Below are 20657 nucleotides of genomic sequence, written 5' to 3' on the forward strand. Positions count from 1 at the left end.
TCTTCTTGATTCCATGTTCTCTCACCCCCAGATTTGAAGGAGCTAAAGATTCTTGGACTCATTCATCGTTCCCCCAGCGCGCGAGCTGTGCGGTCACCCCCACCTCCCCGTACCACTCCCTCCATTCCCTGCTCGCCGCCCTCGCTCTCTGCCTCCCCAGCTCCACAGGCCGTGGGGAAAGCAGGCTCTTTGTCATCTTCCATCTGACATCATCTTCCACTCCCCGGCCTGCTAAGAGTTACTCGCTCAGGCAATCCCCGCTCCACCAGAGGAGACTGTCCAATTGCCAAGCAACCTACTGCTGGCCAATCAGAGAGCTCAGAGATGATGTCATGGCGAGAGCTGAGCAGTGGTGCTGATGTTGAGAGAAGCCCAGGGTACCACTAATTGAGGGAGTGAGAAGAGAGCAGCTCGCTTGCTTCGAACTGGACTGCAGGTAAGAAGAAATGAGATGCAAAGGGTCGCAGGCTTTTCAAATAAAAGAAAGAAGCAAAACAGCAGCTACGGAGGGGACAGGCACAGGGGCTAGAGGCTTTGTGCTGTCTTTGGTTTCACTCAGTCAATTAAACTTTGTCCACCCTTGGGGGAAACAGGGCGAGGCAGAAAGGATGGTGCTCGGTCGAGGGGCCAGGGTGGGCTCCAGACATGGTTTTTGTTCCAGAGCTCAGGAGAGAGGGAGCGTCGGAGGAGGTCCGTGGCAAATTATTTTTGCAGAATTTTTTTTTTTTTTTTTGCTAGAACCTGGCTTCCCCGAGAACTGGTTCTAATCTAAAGACCCCTTTCAAGCTGGAAGCTGCCCTGTGTTTGGTATTTCAGCTTTTCTCATCTTTCTTTCTCGTTTTTGTCACCCATATCTCCCTCCTCTTCAGTCTCTCTACCACCTTACTTTTCCTCTTGGTCCTAAGGATGCAATGAGATCATCACCTCCGCCTCGCCCCGCCCCACCCTGAGGTCAACCTGATCCCACCTGGCGGGGCCAGCTGGCTCCAAGGCTGAGGCTGCAGGAGCAAAGGCCTGCCACGCCCTGGTCCTTGAAGGGGCTGAGGACACCTCCTCCTCGCTCAGCCCCCCACCCTCGCCAGGAGTTTAGGCATTTCCCTCTCCTCATGCCTGGACCAGGACCCGGAGCTTTGATGTCCAGTGGCCAGCTCTGTCCCCACGTGGTGGTGCTGTCTTTGTTTTATTACTCCTAGGAAGATGTGATCAGGTGTGGAGGAGCTTCATTGTCCTGACCCTGGGCAGGTCTCCAGGGTGTCTTAGCGGGTAGGTCAGACATGTTCGGGTGTCCTCGTCTGCACACCCCAGGCAGGGATACCCCTGTGTCCCAGGACCAAGAGGACACTAAGGGGGGATGCTGGAAGTGGCCTGCCGGAGTCCCGAGGGGTGGGTGGGAAGGCCGGGAGGCCATGTGGGGGAATCTGTCTCCATGGAGGCTGAGGCCCCGTCTAGGGGGAGGAGAGCTCTCCCACAGGCGGGTGCCGGGGAATGAGATCATACATCAGCTGTGGAAATAGTCATAGTGCTGGAGTGGAGGGAGGGCAGGGGGCAGCTCTGCTCTGCAGCTCCGCAGAGGTGAACCAGGGCCTCCCAGAGCCGGTCCTCTCCTCTAGCTCACCCAGGCCCCTACCTTGCTCTTAGGAGCAGTGCTTCCAGCCCTCTCTGAGGCTGCTCCGCTCCTGCCAGCTGGTCCCAGACCTCTTGTTATCCCAGCTCCGCCCAGCCACGCCTGCAGCTTTGGAGTGAGCAAGGATCTTTAACTGCTTCCTGGTGGGAAGTGAGTTCCCCATCACTGAAGGCATTCAAGCAGAAATGGGACCACCCAGCAGAGAGGCATTAGAGGAGACTTCTCCGAATCACACTGGAGATTGGTTTAAGATTACTGTTCTTCACTGCAGACTAAGACCCATTTAGTTGATTGTGAAATGAATTTTGTGGATTAGAACCAGTATTTCTTTTAATAATAAGAGATAAGATAGAATTTTTAAAAATTAGAACACAGCCAATATAATGGGTAAATTATGTTTTCTGTACCTTTTTATTTAGTAATGTATTCTCAGTTATGTGTGTACTTGTGTGTACATGTGTATGTATCCATCTAAGGACATACAACATATTACACTATGACACATAACGTATTTCTTATACATTGAGAAAAACTGGGCTCTTTGACCTCTTATCATGTCTTCTCATCCAAAGGCTGTGAGCCTTTGGAAAACTCTGTATCAACTGTGAACTTTTTCTTTTGAATTCTTAATTTTTAATTGTGGTAGGATATAGATAACAAAATTTACCCTCTTAATTATTTTTAGGTGTATGGTTAGTGATGTTAAGATGCAGCACTGGGTATCCTGAAATCTTTTCTCATCTGGCAAAACTGAAACACAGTGCCTGTTAAACTCTGAGCCCCCTCCCCACCCCCAGCCCCAGGCCCGCAGTCTACCTTCTGCCTCTGAGTTTGCCTGCTTCCTCCTATCAGCGTTTGTCCTTTTGTGACTGGGGTTCACTCTGCACAGGGTCCTCCTGGCTTGTCCATTTTGAATGCTATATGTCCTCATTGGCAGATGTGAAAGAAGTGCCTGAAAGTTCCAGTTAATTCCAAGTGTTGTTTTAAATGGGAGGCTCTTCCTTTAGTGAGATTCTGTGTTCTGAAGGTGTGGTCTAGCCTGATCTCTCCAGAGTTGAGGGTGTAACCGACATACAGCAGTCACCCCTTATCCATGGTTTTGTCTTCCTCTGTTTCAGTAACCTGTAGGCAACTAAGTCCGAAAATATTAAATGGAAAATTCCAGAAATAAGCCATTTGAAAGTTTTAAGTAACTTTTATTGGTATATTAGTGTAATTATTCTATTTTATGACTAGATATTGCTGTTCATCTCTTGCCGTGCTTATTTATAAAGTAAGCTTTATCATAGGTTTGTATGTAGAGGAGAAAACAGTATATCCTGGATTTCAGGCACCTGCAGGACATCTTGCTATTTCCAGGAGTAAGCAGGGACTCCAGGTTACACTGTAGGTGGAGGGGTAGGGAGGTTCCTCAAACTTCAGCTTGGCTGAGTGGTTCATATCTAGATTCCATCTTGGCTCCATGAAGGGAATCTGAGGGCCAGGTAAGACTGGCCGCCTTCTTCCCTCCTTTGACCAGGCCATTTAAACCACGCGCCCTCTCTAGGAGGGAAGAGGACTGACTGACGGTACTTAAAATGGAGCAACACAGATTGACAAATGAATATCCAATAATAAAGCTGAACAGGAAAGAAGGACACAGGGCAAACAAAGCAAGGCAGGTGAGGAGAGGAGGGGTCAGAGTCTACTTTCAAGCGACCATGTAAGAAGAACAGGGATGTTCAGATCTTGATTTTACATACAGGATATTTAGTTATCAAGATCAAAACCAAAGAAAAGCTTAATTTTTCCAGAACACTCAAGATCCTGCCTTCCATGTTCCTTTTAACCCTTTTATATTATTTCCTGTTTACCTGAGGACTTTCATTTGGAGACAGGATTCCCAGAGAGCTTGAAGTCATGAGTGGAAAGAAATGATTCTTTTTTCTGGAAGAGGCATAGAAATGTGGGTGGAATTATGTGACACGAAAAATAAAATTTTTATCATGCTGGTTAGAGGACCATACTCTATGAGCTTGAGAAATGAACATGCATCCTGCATTACTGGGTTTGTTTATTAAATTAGCATGTGCTATACTTAGAAACGTAAGTGTGGGAAAGGTTGCTTTTTCTGTTTTTGTTCAGGAATGAGCAAGGACCTCCCACCATCACAAAAATCACCCTTGCCATTTTTCATTTCTAGTCCCCATAGGAAGGCAGGGGATATAGATACGTTCGCCCCACACATATTCCACTCCCACCCTGCCGCTACTCACATGCACATACGGGTCTTTCTCTCCCACCAAACCCCAAAGCTATTGCTCTTTTCCATCAGAGCTGTGTTCCTCCGCCCCTTTCGAGTCCTGCTGTCCGAGATGAGAGGCAGAACAGGACAGAGCGAAAGGGGCGGGAGCCTGGGGTGGCTGGCCTGATTTATGACAGGGTACAGGCAAATCTAGAGTTCACAGAACCGGCTGGAGAACGTGGATCTGGAGGAAGGAGGAGGGTGCTGGGAGTCAGTGGATCCCTTGAGGGGTCTGCGCCCGGAAATCCAGACTAGAAAGGGAGCAAAGATCCAAGTGCGTATGAGAGAACAAGCGGACAGACAGCGTCCCAGCCTAACCGCTCCTGCACATGCACGAGCTGACCGCTGACCGGGGTCAGGGTGTCTGCACGCACCTTCACCAACTCAGACACAGAAGCTCCCAACAAGCAGACATGGGTCCTTTCTGGAGAAATTACTCCAAGAAGTACTGTAGATAGTCAAAAAAATCATCGAATTAAAAAACTTGAATACAAAAAGGACAAGTAATGGTCACGAACAACCAGACAATAGAGTTTAGAGTTGTCTAATTATAGTCATCATATTTACAAAGCCAAATGCAAATGTCACACATCTTGAAGCTAGGAATATGTTGAGGTCAGCATGTAGTTTTACTACTTTGCATAGTGTATACAGTAGATTTTCAACAAATATTATTGAATGAATAACATAAAAAAAAAAAAGAAATCAATCATGATAATCCAAAACTGAAAAATCTAGATCATTCTGACAAAACCAGGTTTGTAGAGAGAGGAAGTAAAATTTTGTTAAATGCCTTATCTCACACAAAGAAAATCAGTTGATACCATTTTATACTTGACACAGTGAATATTATTGTAAATGATGTCCATTTAAAGTTAAAATTAAAATAGAATGTAAAAATAATCATTGGAGAAGAATGAAAGAACAAAGAAATAAGAATGATATTGCAAAAGATAAGGGACTTATTTTGGTGTAGTTAATTGGGGCTGGAAGTAGGACTCTGCTCCTTGGAAACCTCACACAAAGCCCTAGACTTCTTAGAACCTCTCTCTTCTCATCTGAGAAGAGGTGGGAAATAAAAAATACTAGAGAGCCCCATGACTTCTTCCATCTATGGGACTGCAGAATGAACAAAGAACTTGACCTTCTGGAGAAGTCTACAAGTTCTATTGGTTGTTCTCTCTGGATGTGAAAGTGGTTGAATTACACTTGATAAGTCAGGTGTAGGCTTTCAAATGGAGACTTTCTGAGGCCATATCCCCCAAAGGAGAGCTTAATGATAAGAATTTTAAGCATGAGGTCACTCAGGATAGGAGGGAAGTTTGGGGATAGGTAACTTCACCCATGTGCCATGGGCAACTGCCCTTGCTTACCTGTAGGGACAGTATTGGGTATGAGGACCTGGCATGGAACTTTGTTAGAAACAGCACAAACTTCAATGTAAAAAGACTCTGGTTCAAATTATGTCTATTCCTTTCTCCTTGTACCACTATGGGGAAATCAAATTACTTATCTAAATTGATCATCTGGAAAATGGGTATACTCATATCCATTTCGTAGACTTCAGGGAGAACGAATGATAAAATGCATACACATTGATTACAATAATGTAAACATGACAGACAGGAAAAAAGAAGGAAATGCTGATAACATAGAATCATGAGGACAAATATTTTTTCTTTTCTCCGTCACAGATTTTTCTGAATACAATGCTAATATGTTTGCAATTGAAGCATGATATGTAAGGTGAGCGTGTACATATATGCACTGGGAAGTTCCTGGTACACCGTGGCGCACTGTAAAATATCCATGTGGCTGTCGGGAGTGAAATTACAGAGCTTGCTTCAGTTGCTGGCGCCTGAGAGTGCTCTTGACTCTGGGACTCGACCCAGTGCCCGACTCACATACCCAGCCCTGCACCTGCTCTGAAAAGAAATTCCCACCCTGAACTTGACTTCCATCATGCTGAATCTTCTCTTTATATTGAATGAGAGATAAAAATAGCCCGGGAAGTCCCATCACTGTGGATTCTTTGGGGCTGTCTAATGGCTCGCCTCTCAGCATAGCCATTAGAACCTCGAGGGCTTCCTCAGACCCAGGCCTCCAGAGTTCTGTGGCTGCCAGCAGGTCATTCCTAGAAGTATGATTCAGCTGCATCCTGAAGCTCTTGACCATCCACTGTCTCCTCCTCTTGAAACCCTGAAAAGAAAACCTAAAGGGTGCTTGGATACTAGCAGTCCCCAAAGCCAGTGAGTCACACACTGGTCTGTCTGCCAGCCCCCTCTATATCTTACTCATCCCTAATTGGTCTTTGCTCCAATCCCCCACCTTCTTCCTTGAATACAGGGCCCACAGTATTGCAGGGGGCCCTGCTGAAGGCCTGCAGAGCATCTGCAGAACTCCCTAAGGCCCGTGTATCTGGATTCCCCTCCTGGGGTTATTCTAGGACTTAACAGAGGACTTGGCATGGAGTTCAAGATTTAATAAAGAGTGTGGAAAGACTGCAAACCACATTCATGAAAAAGTAATTTAACTCCTTTTGATTTTAAACTCAAATAAGACACATGCTGCCAATCAGAGTCCCTGGTCAGCATGGAAGAAGCAAGGTCACAGTTCTGAGACGACATGATTCCAGTCCAGTGTAAATGGATGTGTGATGCTGAGGTCACTTATGCAGCGAATACTAGGTGAATATAGAACTTGGCCTGGACCCCTAAGAGGCTGGTCAGTGCATAGCCCGAAGGAACCCTTCCCGCTCTGCCTGTGGCTGGAGGACCTGGCTCAGCCTCTGTTGTTACCCCACCCGTGAAGCTGCCATACCCATTCTGGGCCAGAGTTCCTATATTTGGCCTCCAGAATCCTTGCCAAGGAGAGCTCTATTCAAACCACTTGGACATGCATTAGCTGCTTATCCCTCAAAAGGAGTCTGCGTGGGCCTTGATGCATCCCGAGAGCACTATCTGGGCATTTCTTAGAGTGACAGGTGGGCGGTCAGAGCCCTGGGGAGGCCTGGAGCTCGCAGGGAGTGCCACGTGTTGTCGAGCGCTCCGTGCTGTCCTCTGTCAGCTCCCGTTACCAAGTACGGTCCTGCTAACATGTCCGCGTGGCACCCACTCCGCACGCCCACCTGCTGACCCTAGTGTGGGCTGCTCCTCTCGTCCAGCTGGTGTGGGGCGGAGAAGGGGCCGTGTGAAGGAGGACGGCACCAGCGCTGGAGTCCAGGTGCTTGGGCTTCAGGCCGCCTCTGCCAGCAGCGTGCTGTGTGAGCTCCGGATCTCTGTCCCCACGGAAGTCACCAGCGTTTCAGATGGGGCATGTTTTGCGTGGCATTGTTGTGTGCAGTGCAGGGCACCTAGCCTTCCTGGGCCTGTCAGGTCCCATCTCACGCTCATCAGAGGTGTATCCATTCCCAGGACTGAGGCAGCACCTCATGGAGAGTCCTCCTGTTCTGTGATCACCTTCTGTCCTGCCATCTCCTCGCCTCAGGCATTCTGGTGTTCTAGGGAAATGGGGGTACTGATATTTTCACTTTAGGCATCTCCTCCTCCCCACCATCCCGCCACGAGATCCCTCTCGGCAACATCTTCCCTGGCTCCACCTTCCCTATCAACTTAGTGAGAATGGGTCTCACTAAGTTGCTAAGGGTCTTGCTAAGATGCTGAGATTGGACTCAAACTTGCAATTCTCCTGCCTCGGTCTCCTGAGTCACTGGGATTACAGGCATGCACCACTGTGCCCACTTCAAACATGTACATTCTGATGTATATATAATACATACATACACACAAAGCTCCCCCATTCAGAACGTGCTCCTTCTGTGCTGATGCCTCATGGCTGACTGCTTGGTGGATGATCACTCACCAATTATTTACCAATGAAGCTAATGGTTCATTCCACCCATAAAACGTGCTCACTTGCTTTTCCTTGCACAGGTGCTTAGATGCTGGCACTGGGGAAGGGTGTGGATGGGTCTGTAGGTGGGAGAACCGAGCTGGGTGGGACACAAACCTCAGCCAGGTGCGTCCCGGCCCTGCCTGGACATGCTGCCAGCCTTCCCCTTCTAATTGCCCCAAGCTGACACTTCTGATGAATCTCTTTGTGCCAGTACTCAAACCTGCAGACAGAAGCAGGCTTCCCGATAAAATACACACAGACTCGAATCCCAACTCTTCCTCTGACTGTGGGATTTGGTATAATCTACCTAACTGCACCGAGCTGTGATTTCCTCATCATCAAAGAATAAACTGAGCTATGTCTTTGCTTTTCCTGGTACAAAGTAGATGTTGAAGAAGTGGTAGCTTTTGTGATTGCTGTCCCCATCAGCATCTCCGCCGCCCTCTCCTCTCATTCAAAGGATGCCACGGCTTTCTCATGGAATAAGAGGTCCTTCGCTGGTGTGGAGGGGTCTGTGGTTTTCCTGTCCCATTCTGGAGTTCAGTCCCAATGTACCCGGCAAGCAACCCAGTGGGCCCCTCTGTTCTGAGCAAACCCATTCCACACTCGGCATGCGGCCAGGATGCCAAGCCATGGCACCACCTAGGCAGGCAGGAGCTAAATGGCATGATAGCCCCTCATCACCCAGGGTAAGGCTACACAGGCATCTGTACCAGCTGGCCCAGAGTCCTGTCTCCACCTGCTGTGTGGACCCATCCCCAGCAGCACAGGGGCATGGCAGGCCCGGGCCCTGCCTCTTGACCGATTAGCCTGTGTCCATTCGAAGTGCTTGGGCACATGGGCTGTGTTCTGTGGTGGCATGACCTGATGTGACTATCTAACAGTGGTAGATGACCCAGAGTCACCCCAGCAGGCTGGGTGCCAGGAGGCTGCCCCCACTGAACGCTGATCCACAGGCTAGCGAGATGCCCCCAGACTCCGCTCCCGCGGGTGCTCCTCCTCAGCACTGTGCCCTCAGGAAGTCTTGCCTAGCTTCTGCCCCCACATCCTTTGTCCTCTCAGAGCATCCCGGGCAGCATAGCTTTGAGATCTTGATTGTAATGGAAGTGGTATAACCGTTGGCTTGAGGATTTGGGGCCCCTTGTACCCTGAGGTACACATACGAAGATTCTCTTGAGGAACGAAACCGATCAGGTACAAATGCTGGAAGAATCATGACTTTGGTCCCTGGTTTTGTTACTTCCTAGGGTGCTGTGGCAGCACTTTACCACAGAACAAAACAGTGGCGAGGAGTCCAAACTCAAGGAGCCAGCAGGCCATGCTTGCTCCAGGCTTCTAGGGAGGATGGGTCCCTGCCTCTTCCAGCTCTTGGTCATCCTGGGCCATCCTTGGCTTGGGGCTTCCTCACTCTAATCTCTGCCTCCATCTTTGCATGGCTTCTGTGTGTCACTCATGAGGACTTGGTATTGAATTGAAGACCCACTTGGGTTATCAGAGAGGATCTCATTTTGGGATCTTTAATGATATCTTCCATATAGAATGTGCTTAAATACCTAGTTTCAAATTAAATCATACCCCTAGGCCAGACGGGCTTTCCCTGAGTCCTCAGGATCATGGAGGAACCAGTAGAGAGAATATAGTTCCTCCGCTGGCCACTAGGGAAGAACTTATGAGTCAGAAGAGCTGGATGCTCTGCCGCCTCAGAGCTGTGTGACTTTAGTCTAGCATCTTACCTGTTCTGAGCCTCAGGTTCCTCATCTGAAAGTGAAGCTGAGGACGTCTGCTTGTCAGCCTAGCTCCGGCTCATGAGCAGAGCAGCTGGGATGAGGGGGTGACAGTGCTCCCTGAGCAGAGTCTCATCCTCATTCCAGCTCAGGCCAAGGGCCATGTCCTCAGGCTCCAAGTGCCGGCCTGCTCCGTTCCCCTTCTTTCTTAGGTGTGCTTCTCTGCCTCCTCTTCCACTTCTGATTCATCACCCAGGCTGAGGTCTGAGGCCACTACCTCTCATGACAAGGGCTTCCTTCCTCAGCCGGTCGCCTTCAGATAGCCTAGCCCTGCACAGAGGAGACTGTGCAGGATGCAGTCTCATGACCGGGACTTCACATCCAGGCACCGGGCCTGCCTCCCCGCTTGGGCTCCACTGGTACTGTCAGGACCAGCCTGATACCAAGAAAGAAGGCCCATTGTGCTGCTGTGGGAGGGGCTGGCAGGGGCCTCCGGTCACAGCACAGTGAAGAGAGGAGACGGGACAGAGCCCTGCAGGGGCAGCTAGGTCGAGGTCAGGTCTGCTCCCGCTTGGGTCACACAGACCCTTTGACTCTCATTTTTCTCACCTGCACAAGGAGACGACAGTCTTTGCAGGCTGTGGGAAGGACACACATTTGTGAAGCACTTCCTGTGTGCTGGATGCTAGGCGTAGCCTTTTCTCATTGAATTTATACAACTCTGTGCAGAATGAAGATGAGAAAAGCAAGGTTTAGACATGTGACATGACTAGTGACAGTGAAGAGGTGTTGCTGCAGTCGACTCTTCATGGGTCTAGCTCTTCGCCCAGAGCTGGCCCACTACGCCCCCAAGCTCCCCATCAGCATGGATCCCAGCCCCTCTTGGGAAAGCACCCTGGCTCTTGGAGGAAAGGGGCTCCAGTTTGGCCTCAGAGTTCCTTTGCCATGTGAGGATGTGGGCAGGGAGACTGCTGGCTCATGCCACCTTCCACTGGCAGAGTGACCAGTCAAGGCGGTCAGAGATGGAGCAGTCCCGATGACAAGTGCTCAGCACAGCCCGCCATTCCGCTGTCTTCAGCGAAGCCCCATCACCTCCCACTCTCCAGACGCGCCAGGTCTGCACCCTGGCTGCTCCTCCCACCTCCTTTCCTGTCTCCTCCTCTCTTCTCACCTTCTGCTCCAGCACAGCCAGCTTGGGGGAGACCTGTGGACCCTGAGCTCCTTCACCCTGACCCTGGCCTGAGCAGTCTACTGGCAGAGTGCCCTCTCTGGCTGATTCTGACCTGTCCTTTGGGCTCAGCCCAGGACCCCTTCCTGGCTCCCTTGGCCTCAGGCTGAGTAGGGAGCCCCATCTCTGAGCTCCCACAAAGCCCCCACATCAACCAGTTATGATGACATCATCTTAATGTTCGTCTCTTTTGGTGATCCAGGCACGCGTACCATGGGGTCAGGGAGAGCCTGGGCCAGTGGTTCTTGGAGAGGGTGGAAAGCAAGAGGCCATCTTGAAAAGGTTTTAACATCTTCTGTCCAACTCCCTCTCACCCTATGTCGGCCTGGCTGGAAAGAGGTCAGGTGTGTAGACAGAAGTTATTTTTCATAATACCTCTAGGCAATTCCTAGTGAGGACTTGCCTCTCACCTGCATCCTTGCCTCAGGCAAGCCACTGGGCTGCCCAGGGAGACAGATGAACACCCTTTGTTCATAGGGTTTTGGGAAACTCAAGTTCACACTCAGGCCTTGAGACACAAAAGCCAACAGGGACATTCACATTATGGCCTGAACTTGACTGGGGTGAGGTGGAAGAGGGTAAATGTTTGGGGATGTGAGAGCTGGTGGAAAAAGGGTCTGGGGGTGAGAGCAAGAACAGTACCCCCACGGTTCCTCTGCAGTTGTATAGAGACCCTCTTAGGCGGATATCTGCCAGAGGTAAGACATTTCTTTTCTTTTTTTTTTTCAGGGAGTGACAGCATCCTCAGCTGGTGAGAGACACCTTCTGTGACTTTCAGTCAGATCAGCCACCAGATCCCAGCAACCATGACCCTCGCAGGTAGGTCCCCACACAGCAATGAAGCACGGGCTCTTCTTCTGCACATAAGGCACAGAGACATGTCTACTTGCAGGGCCAAGTAGAATCTGACCCCACAGTTAAGGCGGAAAAGGAGACAGACATAATATGAAAACGGACATTCTGTTTCAGTCACCTATCAGACCAAGTGAAGAGTTGGTGTGTTCAGCAAAAAGTGGCTTTCAAGTTTCTGAAAAATAATGCAGGCAAATATCATTATCTAAACTCACATGTCAGAGAACCCACAATGAACTAATAATGTATCGCCCAGCTATGTGACTTCCCAAATTAGTGATTATTGTGTGTGTGTGTGTATGTGTGTGTGTGTGTGTGTGTGTGTGGTATTGAAGATTGAACCCAAGGTGCTGTGTATCTGAGCTACATATCCAGCCCCTTTTTAATATTCTATTTGGAGACCAGGTCTCACAGAATTTGCCAAGGCTGGCCTTGAACTTGTGATTTTCTGGCCTCAGCCTCTGAAATTGCTGGGATTACCCATGTGCGCCACTACCCCGGGCACCAAAGGAGTGACTTTGAAGTTGAATAAAGATAAGTGCAGTTAGAGAGTGGCCCCTTTCCCGGTTTTCCCCCCAGAAACAATTTCTTCTTGTGCAAGCATCCTGCTTCTGTGTCGTCGTGGGGTCTGACAACAGGTCTGGGAAGAGATCACAGGGGTAGAGATAGCAGGATGCCTGCTACAAGGCAGAAGGGCTGCTCCTCCCAGGAGCTTCTTTCCTTGTCCCACCCTTTGTCCCACCATGGTGACTCCTGACTGTCTCAGGCCCTGGGTGGTGGGTGAGATCACAACTTTTGCTCATGTGCATATATTTTCTTTTAAAGTTTTTTAAAATGCCCATGTGGTATTTCCGCAGTTGTAACAGGAAACCAGGGAAGAACACTTGGCTCTGTGCTGGGTGCAGGCTGGTGCTGAGAATGCTGGGCACAGAAGCAGATTCATTAGCTCCAGGGAAGTGGGGAGGATCGGGCCAGAGTCACCAGCGTGGCCAGGGCAGCTCTGCACTGTGACCTCTAAACACGGAGGGACTTGGTAGTGGTGGAGACACGCTTCTGCCGTGTGGCCACTGGCCATGCTAGCTGTGGCCACTGTTCTTGGAAGGTCAGGAAAAGCAGCCTGACTTAGCACCCAGAAAAAGTCTGGAGCAGAGGGACCATGAGGACCTCCCCTCCTGTCTCCTTCTCCACCCTTTGGGTGGCACTACCCAGTGCTTCTGGTAGAATGGAGCATGGATTTCCTACATCCAGTGCCAAAGGACTGGACTATCCAGGGATGGGTGTGGGGAGGGAGAGCCCAGTCCAGGAGCCAGGTTGGGGGCTGGCGGTGGTGCTTGGGGGTCTATACCTGAGGGTGCCTGGCATTTGGTGCTAGGAGGGGAGAAATACTGGAGGACAGGTAGGGCCTCTGGGTGCTCTGGAAGGGGACAGATGAGGGGCTGAATCACATGCAAGAATCTAAAAGAGATGGCTCCGGACCCAGGAGGCAAGGGTGCAGGTGGTCTGGGTGCTGAAAACCAGGCTAACTCATGTGTACATGGGTTTCTGAGGCCAGCCAGGGTCCCCAGCTTCACCTGCCTGATGTTTCCACAGCCTACAAGGAGAAGATGAAGGAGCTCCCACTGGTGTCCCTGTTCTGCTCCTGCTTCCTGGCTGACCCCTTGAATAAGTCATCTTACAAATATGAAGGTCAGTGAGGACTCGGTTGGGACAGAAAGGAGCAGAGGCTCCCTCCTGTGTCCTGTGTTTGTGGGTACGGTCCCCGGCCCCCAGGAAAGTCACCATGCCATGACACGTTTTCCTCCCCAGAGCCCAGGGTCTGAGCTGCAGGGTGCAGCCTGGGCACTGGACAGCAGCTCGGGTCTGCATCAGGCCTTGCTAGAGCACCCACGCTGAGCACCGCCTTTGTTCAAAGGGGAACCAGGCAGAGATTCTGCTGTCCGGGAACAAACCAGAAAGGAAGAGGGAAGATGGGGTGGTTGAGAGGTCTCCTAGCGCAGGCGGAGATGCTCTGGGAGAGTCCAGGTGGGACGAGGGCTTCCTGCCTGGGCTGCGATGGCCATGCTGCATGGGGTCAGTGTCATAAATGTTCCCAGACGCTGGCAGGGAGCACCGTAGGTCCAGGTTCCCATGTGGGGTATTGGGGGACAGGTCACCTCCTGATTTCTTGGTTGAGAGGAAGGGGTGGGGTTGGCCTGGCAGTAGGAGAGTGGCGAGTGTGGATGACCTGAGATTGTCTTTTCTGTTTAGGCTGGTGTGGGAGACAGTGTAGGAGGAAAGGTCAAAGCCAGCGGAAAGACAGTGCTGACTGGAGAGAAAGAAGAGAACAGGGTAGGAGGAGTCAGGGGAGAGGCCCACAGGCTGAGTGGTCAGCTGGGCAGCGGGACAAGGAGGGGCCTGGGTGGGCAGTGGGTAGAGTGCACCACTGTCACCAACAGGGACAACTGGTGCAAGAGCTTGAACCTCAGAGGAGGCTGGTGGTAGAGGCAGCTGCTGTTGCTGCAACTGGCATAGGTGCCCAATTCCCAGAGGTCCTACTCCAGGAGCCTGGGGCCTCACTGTGGCTGCAGACCTTCAGATCTCTCCGCCCTCTGCCCTTAGGTAGCAGTGCTCAGGATGGGGCCAGACCCCTGGTCACTGGTTTTCCATGGGACCTCGGCTCTCCCGGTTCATGTGCATGCTTTAGGGGGGCCCAGCTGGTGGTCAGCAGGTAAGCAGCCCTCACTCTGCATCCTGCAGCAGATACAGTGGACCTGAACTGGTGCGTCATTTCCGACATGGAAGTCATTGAACTGAACAAATGCACCTCAGGCCAGTCCTTTGAAGTCATCCTGAAGCCACCCTCCTTTGATGGGGTGCCCGAGTTCAATGCTTCCCTTCCCCGGCGGAGAGACCCATCACTAGAAGAGATCCAGAAGAAGCTAGAAGCAGCAGAGGAACGAAGGAAGGTAAGTACGCCCCTTTCTTTCTTTGCTCCATCTTAGCGTGGGCAGGAGGGAGCAGGAGAAGACAGGTGGTGGCCCTGGGCTGGGGTAAGGTCACCATCAACCTACAGATATCTAGACAGTTCCTCCGTGGGCAGAGCAGAGGATATTCTCCACCGTGGGAGCTTACAGCATGGTTAAGAGGACAAGGCACTGTGCCAATTATCTCCCAGAGGTGGCCTTATATGAGTGACAACAGTAACCAGTGAAAAATGCTAAGGGTCTCTGGAAAGGGTCTGGTCACTGGGATGGGGGGCCAAGGCTGTGGCATGGTACATCTCCTCAGTAGGCCTTCTGGGTTCCCTGTTGATTCTTGTGGCTCAGCTCTGATGCCATCTTGGTATAAGCTCTTCTTCATTCTTCAGCAGAAAACAATCCTCTCCTCCTTTGAATTCCTATGGCACTTCCTCTCTACTCTTGAAGGTTCTTCTCAGTCTGTGTTTTGGTTATCTATGTATTTCTTTATACAGTTTGATAGACTAGTACCTGGCAGTTAGATAAGATCATGTCATGTTTGTGAATTCATATGATGGTAACGATGGTCTGAGGGTATTTAGAACAAAGCTGAAAACCACCAAGGGCTGTGGGAAGCTCTGTGGGTGGTGGTGGGGTGCCAGAAGGTCCCTGCTTCCTGCTCACAGATGGGGAAACAGGCTCAGGAGGCAGGCATGTGCTCTGGGTGTGAAACTCTTAATCCAAGGTGGTAAAAATGTACCAACCAGGCTCACCCTGAAGGGCCTTTCTCTCCCTTTGTGTTTTCTCAGTACCAGGAAGCGGAGCTCCTGAAACACCTAGCAGAGAAACGAGAGCATGAGCGAGAGGTGATCCAAAAAGCCATTGAGGAAAACAACAACTTCATCAAGATGGCTAAGGAAAAACTGGCCCAGAAGATGGAATCCAATAAGGAGAACCGGGAGGCTCACCTTGCCGCCATGTTGGAACGGCTGCAAGAGAAGGTAAGTTGTCCTGGATTCCACAGGAGGCTCCCGGGGTGCTCCGTCTTCCTTCCATGGCAAGTGTATTTGGACCTACATATCATTTCAGGAGGAAGCAGCCTCAGCAGGAATGGAAATAGTTCTTTTAGGCAGGATCCTTAGAGATTGCCAATGGGATGCTTTGGAAAATTATAGGCAAGAAACACAAACCAAGTTCTAGGCTTCCTCGGGGGATTTTCTGCACAGTTACACAACTGAAAATTCTCTTTGTCTTAGGGATCATCCCTTCCTTTCTGGAGATAGTTTATTTAAGGCAAGGGAGTAGGGATAGACACATGGCTATACATTCCTGGCTTCATCCTTGAATGAACTGAATTAATGAAAGATGCTGACTCTAAGTCCAAGGCAGGATAGCTGAGTCGCCCATTGAGCAGGAAACACGATTCTCTCCAGACCTTTTGATATGGACAAAGCGAGTCTCAGGTCCTTTCCACTAGGCTGCTATTTGTCAATAAACCAAATGGTGTCACCTGAATATGAGAAATGTGAGAGACTGGGGTTGGTCCCCCGTGTCAGCAGAATAACAGCCCATGCTGCGCTGGAGAACATGCTGGCCTCATTTCCTGAATCTCAAGGCCGCCCCAGTTTCTCCTGCAGCTCCTGGGAAGCTCCAGCTCTGTGTTTTATTTCCAGGAGCCGCCTGCTGCGCGGTGACTCCCGGGACCCGATCGGTGGCCTCGTCCCATGGTGAGCAGCGTGGTCCCCACTCCTTCCCGCCCATCCACCTAGAATCTGTACTAGAAAGATCTGGTTTCTTCTCCAGGGATCTGAATGTTGTGCAGGCCCTGGTTCTGGTCAGCACATGATGCTCTCCTGTGAGGGGCAGCGAGTCCTCCACCAAGTACCCCATGGGCGGGAAGCAATCTGGGTCTGTTTTCAGGCTTCCCCAATAAATATGGGATGACTTGAGGCAAACTCTTGAAGAAAAAAAAAAGCAACAACTGTGGTTGGAATAGGAGCAGCATGGGCTCACTCACAGGCCAAGTCCAAAACAAATAATTGAGGCTGGGCTGGTGATAGAGCATTTGAAAAACTATTTGCAAAACTCTTCTGTTTCATTATACTATTGTCCTCGTGAGTCCATGATGGTAAGCAGAACGGGCATTATCCTTAAAGCAGATGAGCAAATCAAGTAAGAGAGTCAAATGACCTGCCCTGGGTGACACAGCTAACACTTGGTAGAGCTAGAACTAGAAACCAGTGCTTCAGCTCCTGGTCCAGGTAGCTCTTTACTTACCTGTGTTGGGGAGAACAGCCCACTGTCATCTCACTAGGCTTTCTTCACTGAAGGGGTTTTCAGAGGCCAAGAAAAGGGAGGCCAGAAACTCAGGGCCTCTGAGCTCACCTGAGAAGCAACTGGAAAGGTTTGAAATGGGGAACATTAGCTTCGGAGATGAAGTAGACCTCGGGCAGCAAGGTGCCAGAGCAGACACTTGAGAGGGCATCTTTCTCTGGGACCTGGATCCCACTCACCTTTATCCACTGGAGGAGGAAGGAGGCGGGGTGGGAACTAGGTATGTGGTTTCACGTGCACCAGCCCAGGGGCAATTCAGCAACACCTTCTGGGACAGTCTTTGTTTGGGTCACCCACCATCTACACCGAAATCATTTGGTGCAAAGTTTAAAAGTACAGGTACTTGGACCCTGCCCCAGACCTATTACCCTGACTTTATAGGGTTGGTCCCTGGGGATCACAGAGGCTCCCAGGTTATGCGGACACACAGTGGAGTTTGAGAACCACTGTTTGAGGTACACCACTCTCTGCCTCCAACCCATGGGAAGTTCCAGGGCCTCTTTAGAGACAGAGTTGTAGATTAAGGTACACCTTGGGAGCCCGGGCTGCCTCAGTGGGTCTACTGTGACCAGCTCAGTTCTGTCCTTTGAATGTGGTAATGCCAGGGACCGGTAGGGAGGTCATTTACCGAGCAAATGCAAGGTGCCTCAGTAGGAACGGGGACATACAACAAGAAGACACAGGACCCAGAGGTTTGCACAGTGAGCAGCAGCCTGAGGCAGGCAGGATGCAGCACTGCCCGCCCTGATCAGAGCACCTTGACCCACCAGGAGGAGTCAGCGGGGCCCACGCAGCTGGTGGGCCTTAGAGGGCAGGGCCTGCCTTTCGGCTGGATTACAAATGAAGGTTCTCTTACAGAGGTGTAAGAAAGCCGGGTGTGATTCAGAGAAACAAGTTCCCTATTTGTTTACAATAAATAAATAAATTAAAAAAAAAAAAAAAAAAGGAAAGCCGGGTGTGGGGAGCGGGGAGGGGTAAGGCAATGAGCCCTAAGGACCTGGACGAGACATTAAAGCCCTTAGGGCAACTCATAGTTGTAGGTGGGGCTTGTGGAGTTGTAGGCGGGGCTTGTGGAGTTGTAGGCGGGGTTTGCAGATTTGTAGGTGGGGCTTGTGGAGTTGTAGGCGGGGCTTGCGGTGGGGCAGCTCTCCTTCGTCACAAGCTACCCCCAGCAGCTCCCTACAGTAAGCCAAGTCAAGCCATCAGTCCAAAAATCACAGTAGCCGAGGAGGGAGAAAGAGGCTGGGCGCCCTGGGGAGGCTGGGACTCACCCGTCCATGGGCTCACTCACCTGCCGCCTTCCGCCCCTCTCAGGACGCCTTCGCAGACCTTGCTCCGCCGTTCCTGAAGTGGTGCTCCTGTGCTTCCCTTCTCTCGCCCCTCTGCCCCCGTTTAGGCTGGGGCATCACGTGTGACCTGCCCTTGTCCCTCCCTTTCTTCCCAGGACAAGCACGCGGAGGAGGTGCGGAAAAACAAGGAGCTGAAGGAAGAGGCCTCTAGGTAAAGCCCAGAGGCCAAAGAAGTTTCCAGGACAGCCGGACAGCTCCGCAGCTCTGCGGTTCCAGCAGCCTCGCCCGCCGGCTGCTCTCCCAGCTCTGGGGTTTGGGGGGAGGGGGGTGGCCCAGGGGCGTTTCCTCTGCTTTTGGTGTTTGTACATGTAAAGAATTGACCAGTGAAGCCATCCTATTTGTTTCTGGGGAGCAATGATGGGGTGGGAGAGGGGAGAGAAGGAGAGAGTTTGGGAAAGGAGAAGAATTCACGGACATTGCAACGCTACCCACCAGACTTGAGCCGACCAAGGCCTCCGATTTTCGCAGCCCTGTTTGGACGAGCAGCCTCCCGGCAGCGTGTTGAGAGAAGATGAGAACCCGGGGCAGTGGAAGTTCAGGGTGAAGGGCAGAGTCCTGGGGGGCAGTGGCTGCAGGGCCCACAGGATAAGAAGCCCAGCCAGATGGGTGCAAGGCAGAGATGTCGCTTCTGCCTAGCAGCAGGAGGAACGAGGTGTGCGTGTGTATGTTAACCATCATCTTTTGATCATCATGACCAATGAAACATTTACTCCAAGTCTCCAGTTCTTTATTTCCTGAATTTGTCCTTTGGGTGACTGGTAGAATGTTCTAGAAATTTAGCCGCCTCCCCCATTTGATTTTGATTTTGCCATCCCAGTGTCTGAGGTGCTGGGAGAAGTGGGTTAAATTACCCTGACCTTTGGCATGATTGAAAGGTCTGCTTCCCCCCCCCCCCCTTCTTTCAAACCCCTCCTGTGTGTTACTCCTTACTGAACTGAGTGCAATGGATTGATAAGGAAAGAAACCCAATCTTCTTTGCTAGGAACTAACATTCTAATATGGTCCTCAGGATTCACTGTAAGAAAGAAGTTGCCTTAGTCTGTTAGGCTGCTATAACAAAATACCTTTGTCTGGGTAATTTATAAAAGAAAGAAATTTGTGACTCACAGTTTTGGAGTCTGGGAGGCCCAAGATCAAGGAGCCAACAGATCTGGTGTCTGGTAAAAGCTGCTCTCTGCTCAGTCCCCACATGGCAAAAGGGTCAAAGGGCTCCCTCAGGCCTCTTTTGTAAGGGCATTAGCCCACTCGTGAGGGTGAAGACCTCAAGACCTCATCCCCTCCTGGAGTTCCTACCTCTTAATACTTTTTCGAGGGGGTGAGGTTTCGACACAGGAATTTGGGGGGAACATCAACAGTCAGAACCTGGCAGAGACCCTTCTCACCCTGTAGGCTTTGGGCTTCCCAGTGAATCACAAGATGTGAGCAAGAAAATCAAGTGTTTGCTAGTGGAAGGCAGAAGGAGCGGTCAGAACCAGCAGTCCTGTCCTCCAGGACGTGGCGCCATGCCGGAAACAGCCCTCTCCCGCGCCTCGGCCGCCAACCGGAGAAGGAGGGCAGTCTGCCTGACCGGGGCCCAGGGCGTCTCCACACCTGCCCTGCACACTGCAGTAATTTTGTACGGCTTTGCAAATAAACTCTTTGATATTGCCTTTTGTTTTTTCCACCAGTGGTTCTGCAATTTTAAAATGTTTTAGGCTAGGATAACTGGAGGGATCAGCAATGATGGTGATGAAGAGGAAGAAGGAGGCAGCAGCTAGTGCTTAGGCAGCTCTTACTAGATGCCTGGAAATTTTCTGGATTTTATATTTATATATATATATAAAATTATATATATAAATTATATATATATAATTATATATATATAAATTTTATATATATATATAATCTCACTTAATTCTCACACCAACTGAAGGAGAAACTTACTTTTATTATCCTATTGTGTAAGAAAAGAAATTGAGGTATAGAAAGCATAACTCTTGCCCAAATTCACAAAGATTGTATGTGGGAGAACAGAGACTTGAATTTGGCCACTTGCTCCCAGAGTCTGTATTTTTAGCCACTGCACTATGCTGCTTCTTTAAAAAAAAAAAAAACACTTATTTTGCCAGGTACCAGATTGATCTCAGGGGGCACTCAGCCACTGAGCCACATCCCCAGCCCTATTTTGTATTTTACTTAGAGAAAGGGTCTCATCAAGTTGCTTAGCACCTCACCGTTGCTGGAGCTGGCTTTGAACTCACAATCCTCCTGCCTCAGCCTTCTGAGCCACTGGGATTATAGGCATGCACCACCGCAACTGGCTCCAAAAAACTTTTGATTGATTCATTTATAAAAATGCGTAACTTTGGATTTCATTGTTATATATTCATACACACACACACTATAACACAACAATTTGGCCAGCATCATTCTCCAGTACCTTCCTTTTCCCT

At 50.4% G+C, this 20657-nt stretch overlaps 1 protein-coding gene across 6 annotated transcripts; it reads left to right on the forward strand.

The window, feature by feature from the left end:
- The first annotated feature begins 326 nt into the window (after positions 1-326).
- STMN4 (stathmin 4) lies at positions 327-18940 on the forward strand. 6 transcript variants are annotated; one of them, XM_079139025.1, is made up of 8 exons: positions 327-436; positions 11484-11573; positions 13197-13292; positions 13854-13934; positions 14343-14551; positions 15352-15543; positions 16216-16269; positions 18321-18940. In XM_079139025.1, exons 2-7 carry the CDS (start codon positions 11561-11563, stop codon positions 16234-16236), a joined length of 612 nt encoding a protein of 203 aa, XP_078995151.1. In that variant the 5' UTR covers positions 327-436; positions 11484-11560; the 3' UTR covers positions 16237-16269; positions 18321-18940. The 6 variants fall into 6 exon arrangements, with proteins under 6 accessions (XP_078995151.1, XP_078995149.1, XP_078995154.1 ...); XM_079139023.1 differs by lacking the exon at positions 16216-16269; XM_079139028.1 differs by lacking the exon at positions 13854-13934.
- The last annotated feature ends 1717 nt before the right edge of the window (positions 18941-20657 follow it).

This window comes from Sciurus vulgaris (assembly GCF_902686455.1).
Source record: "Sciurus vulgaris genome assembly, chromosome: 5".
In the NCBI taxonomy this organism is placed as follows: domain Eukaryota; kingdom Metazoa; phylum Chordata; class Mammalia; order Rodentia; family Sciuridae; genus Sciurus; species Sciurus vulgaris.

Bases quoted from the DNA above. Each gene is read 5' to 3' on its own strand.
- STMN4 (XM_079139023.1), top strand. The intron at 14,552-15,351 runs GTAAGTACGCCC...GTGTTTTCTCAG, and splicing joins CAGCAGAGGAACGAAGGAAG to TACCAGGAAGCGGAGCTCCT. The intron at 15,544-18,320 runs GTAAGTTGTCCT...CTTTCTTCCCAG, and splicing joins TGGAACGGCTGCAAGAGAAG to GACAAGCACGCGGAGGAGGT.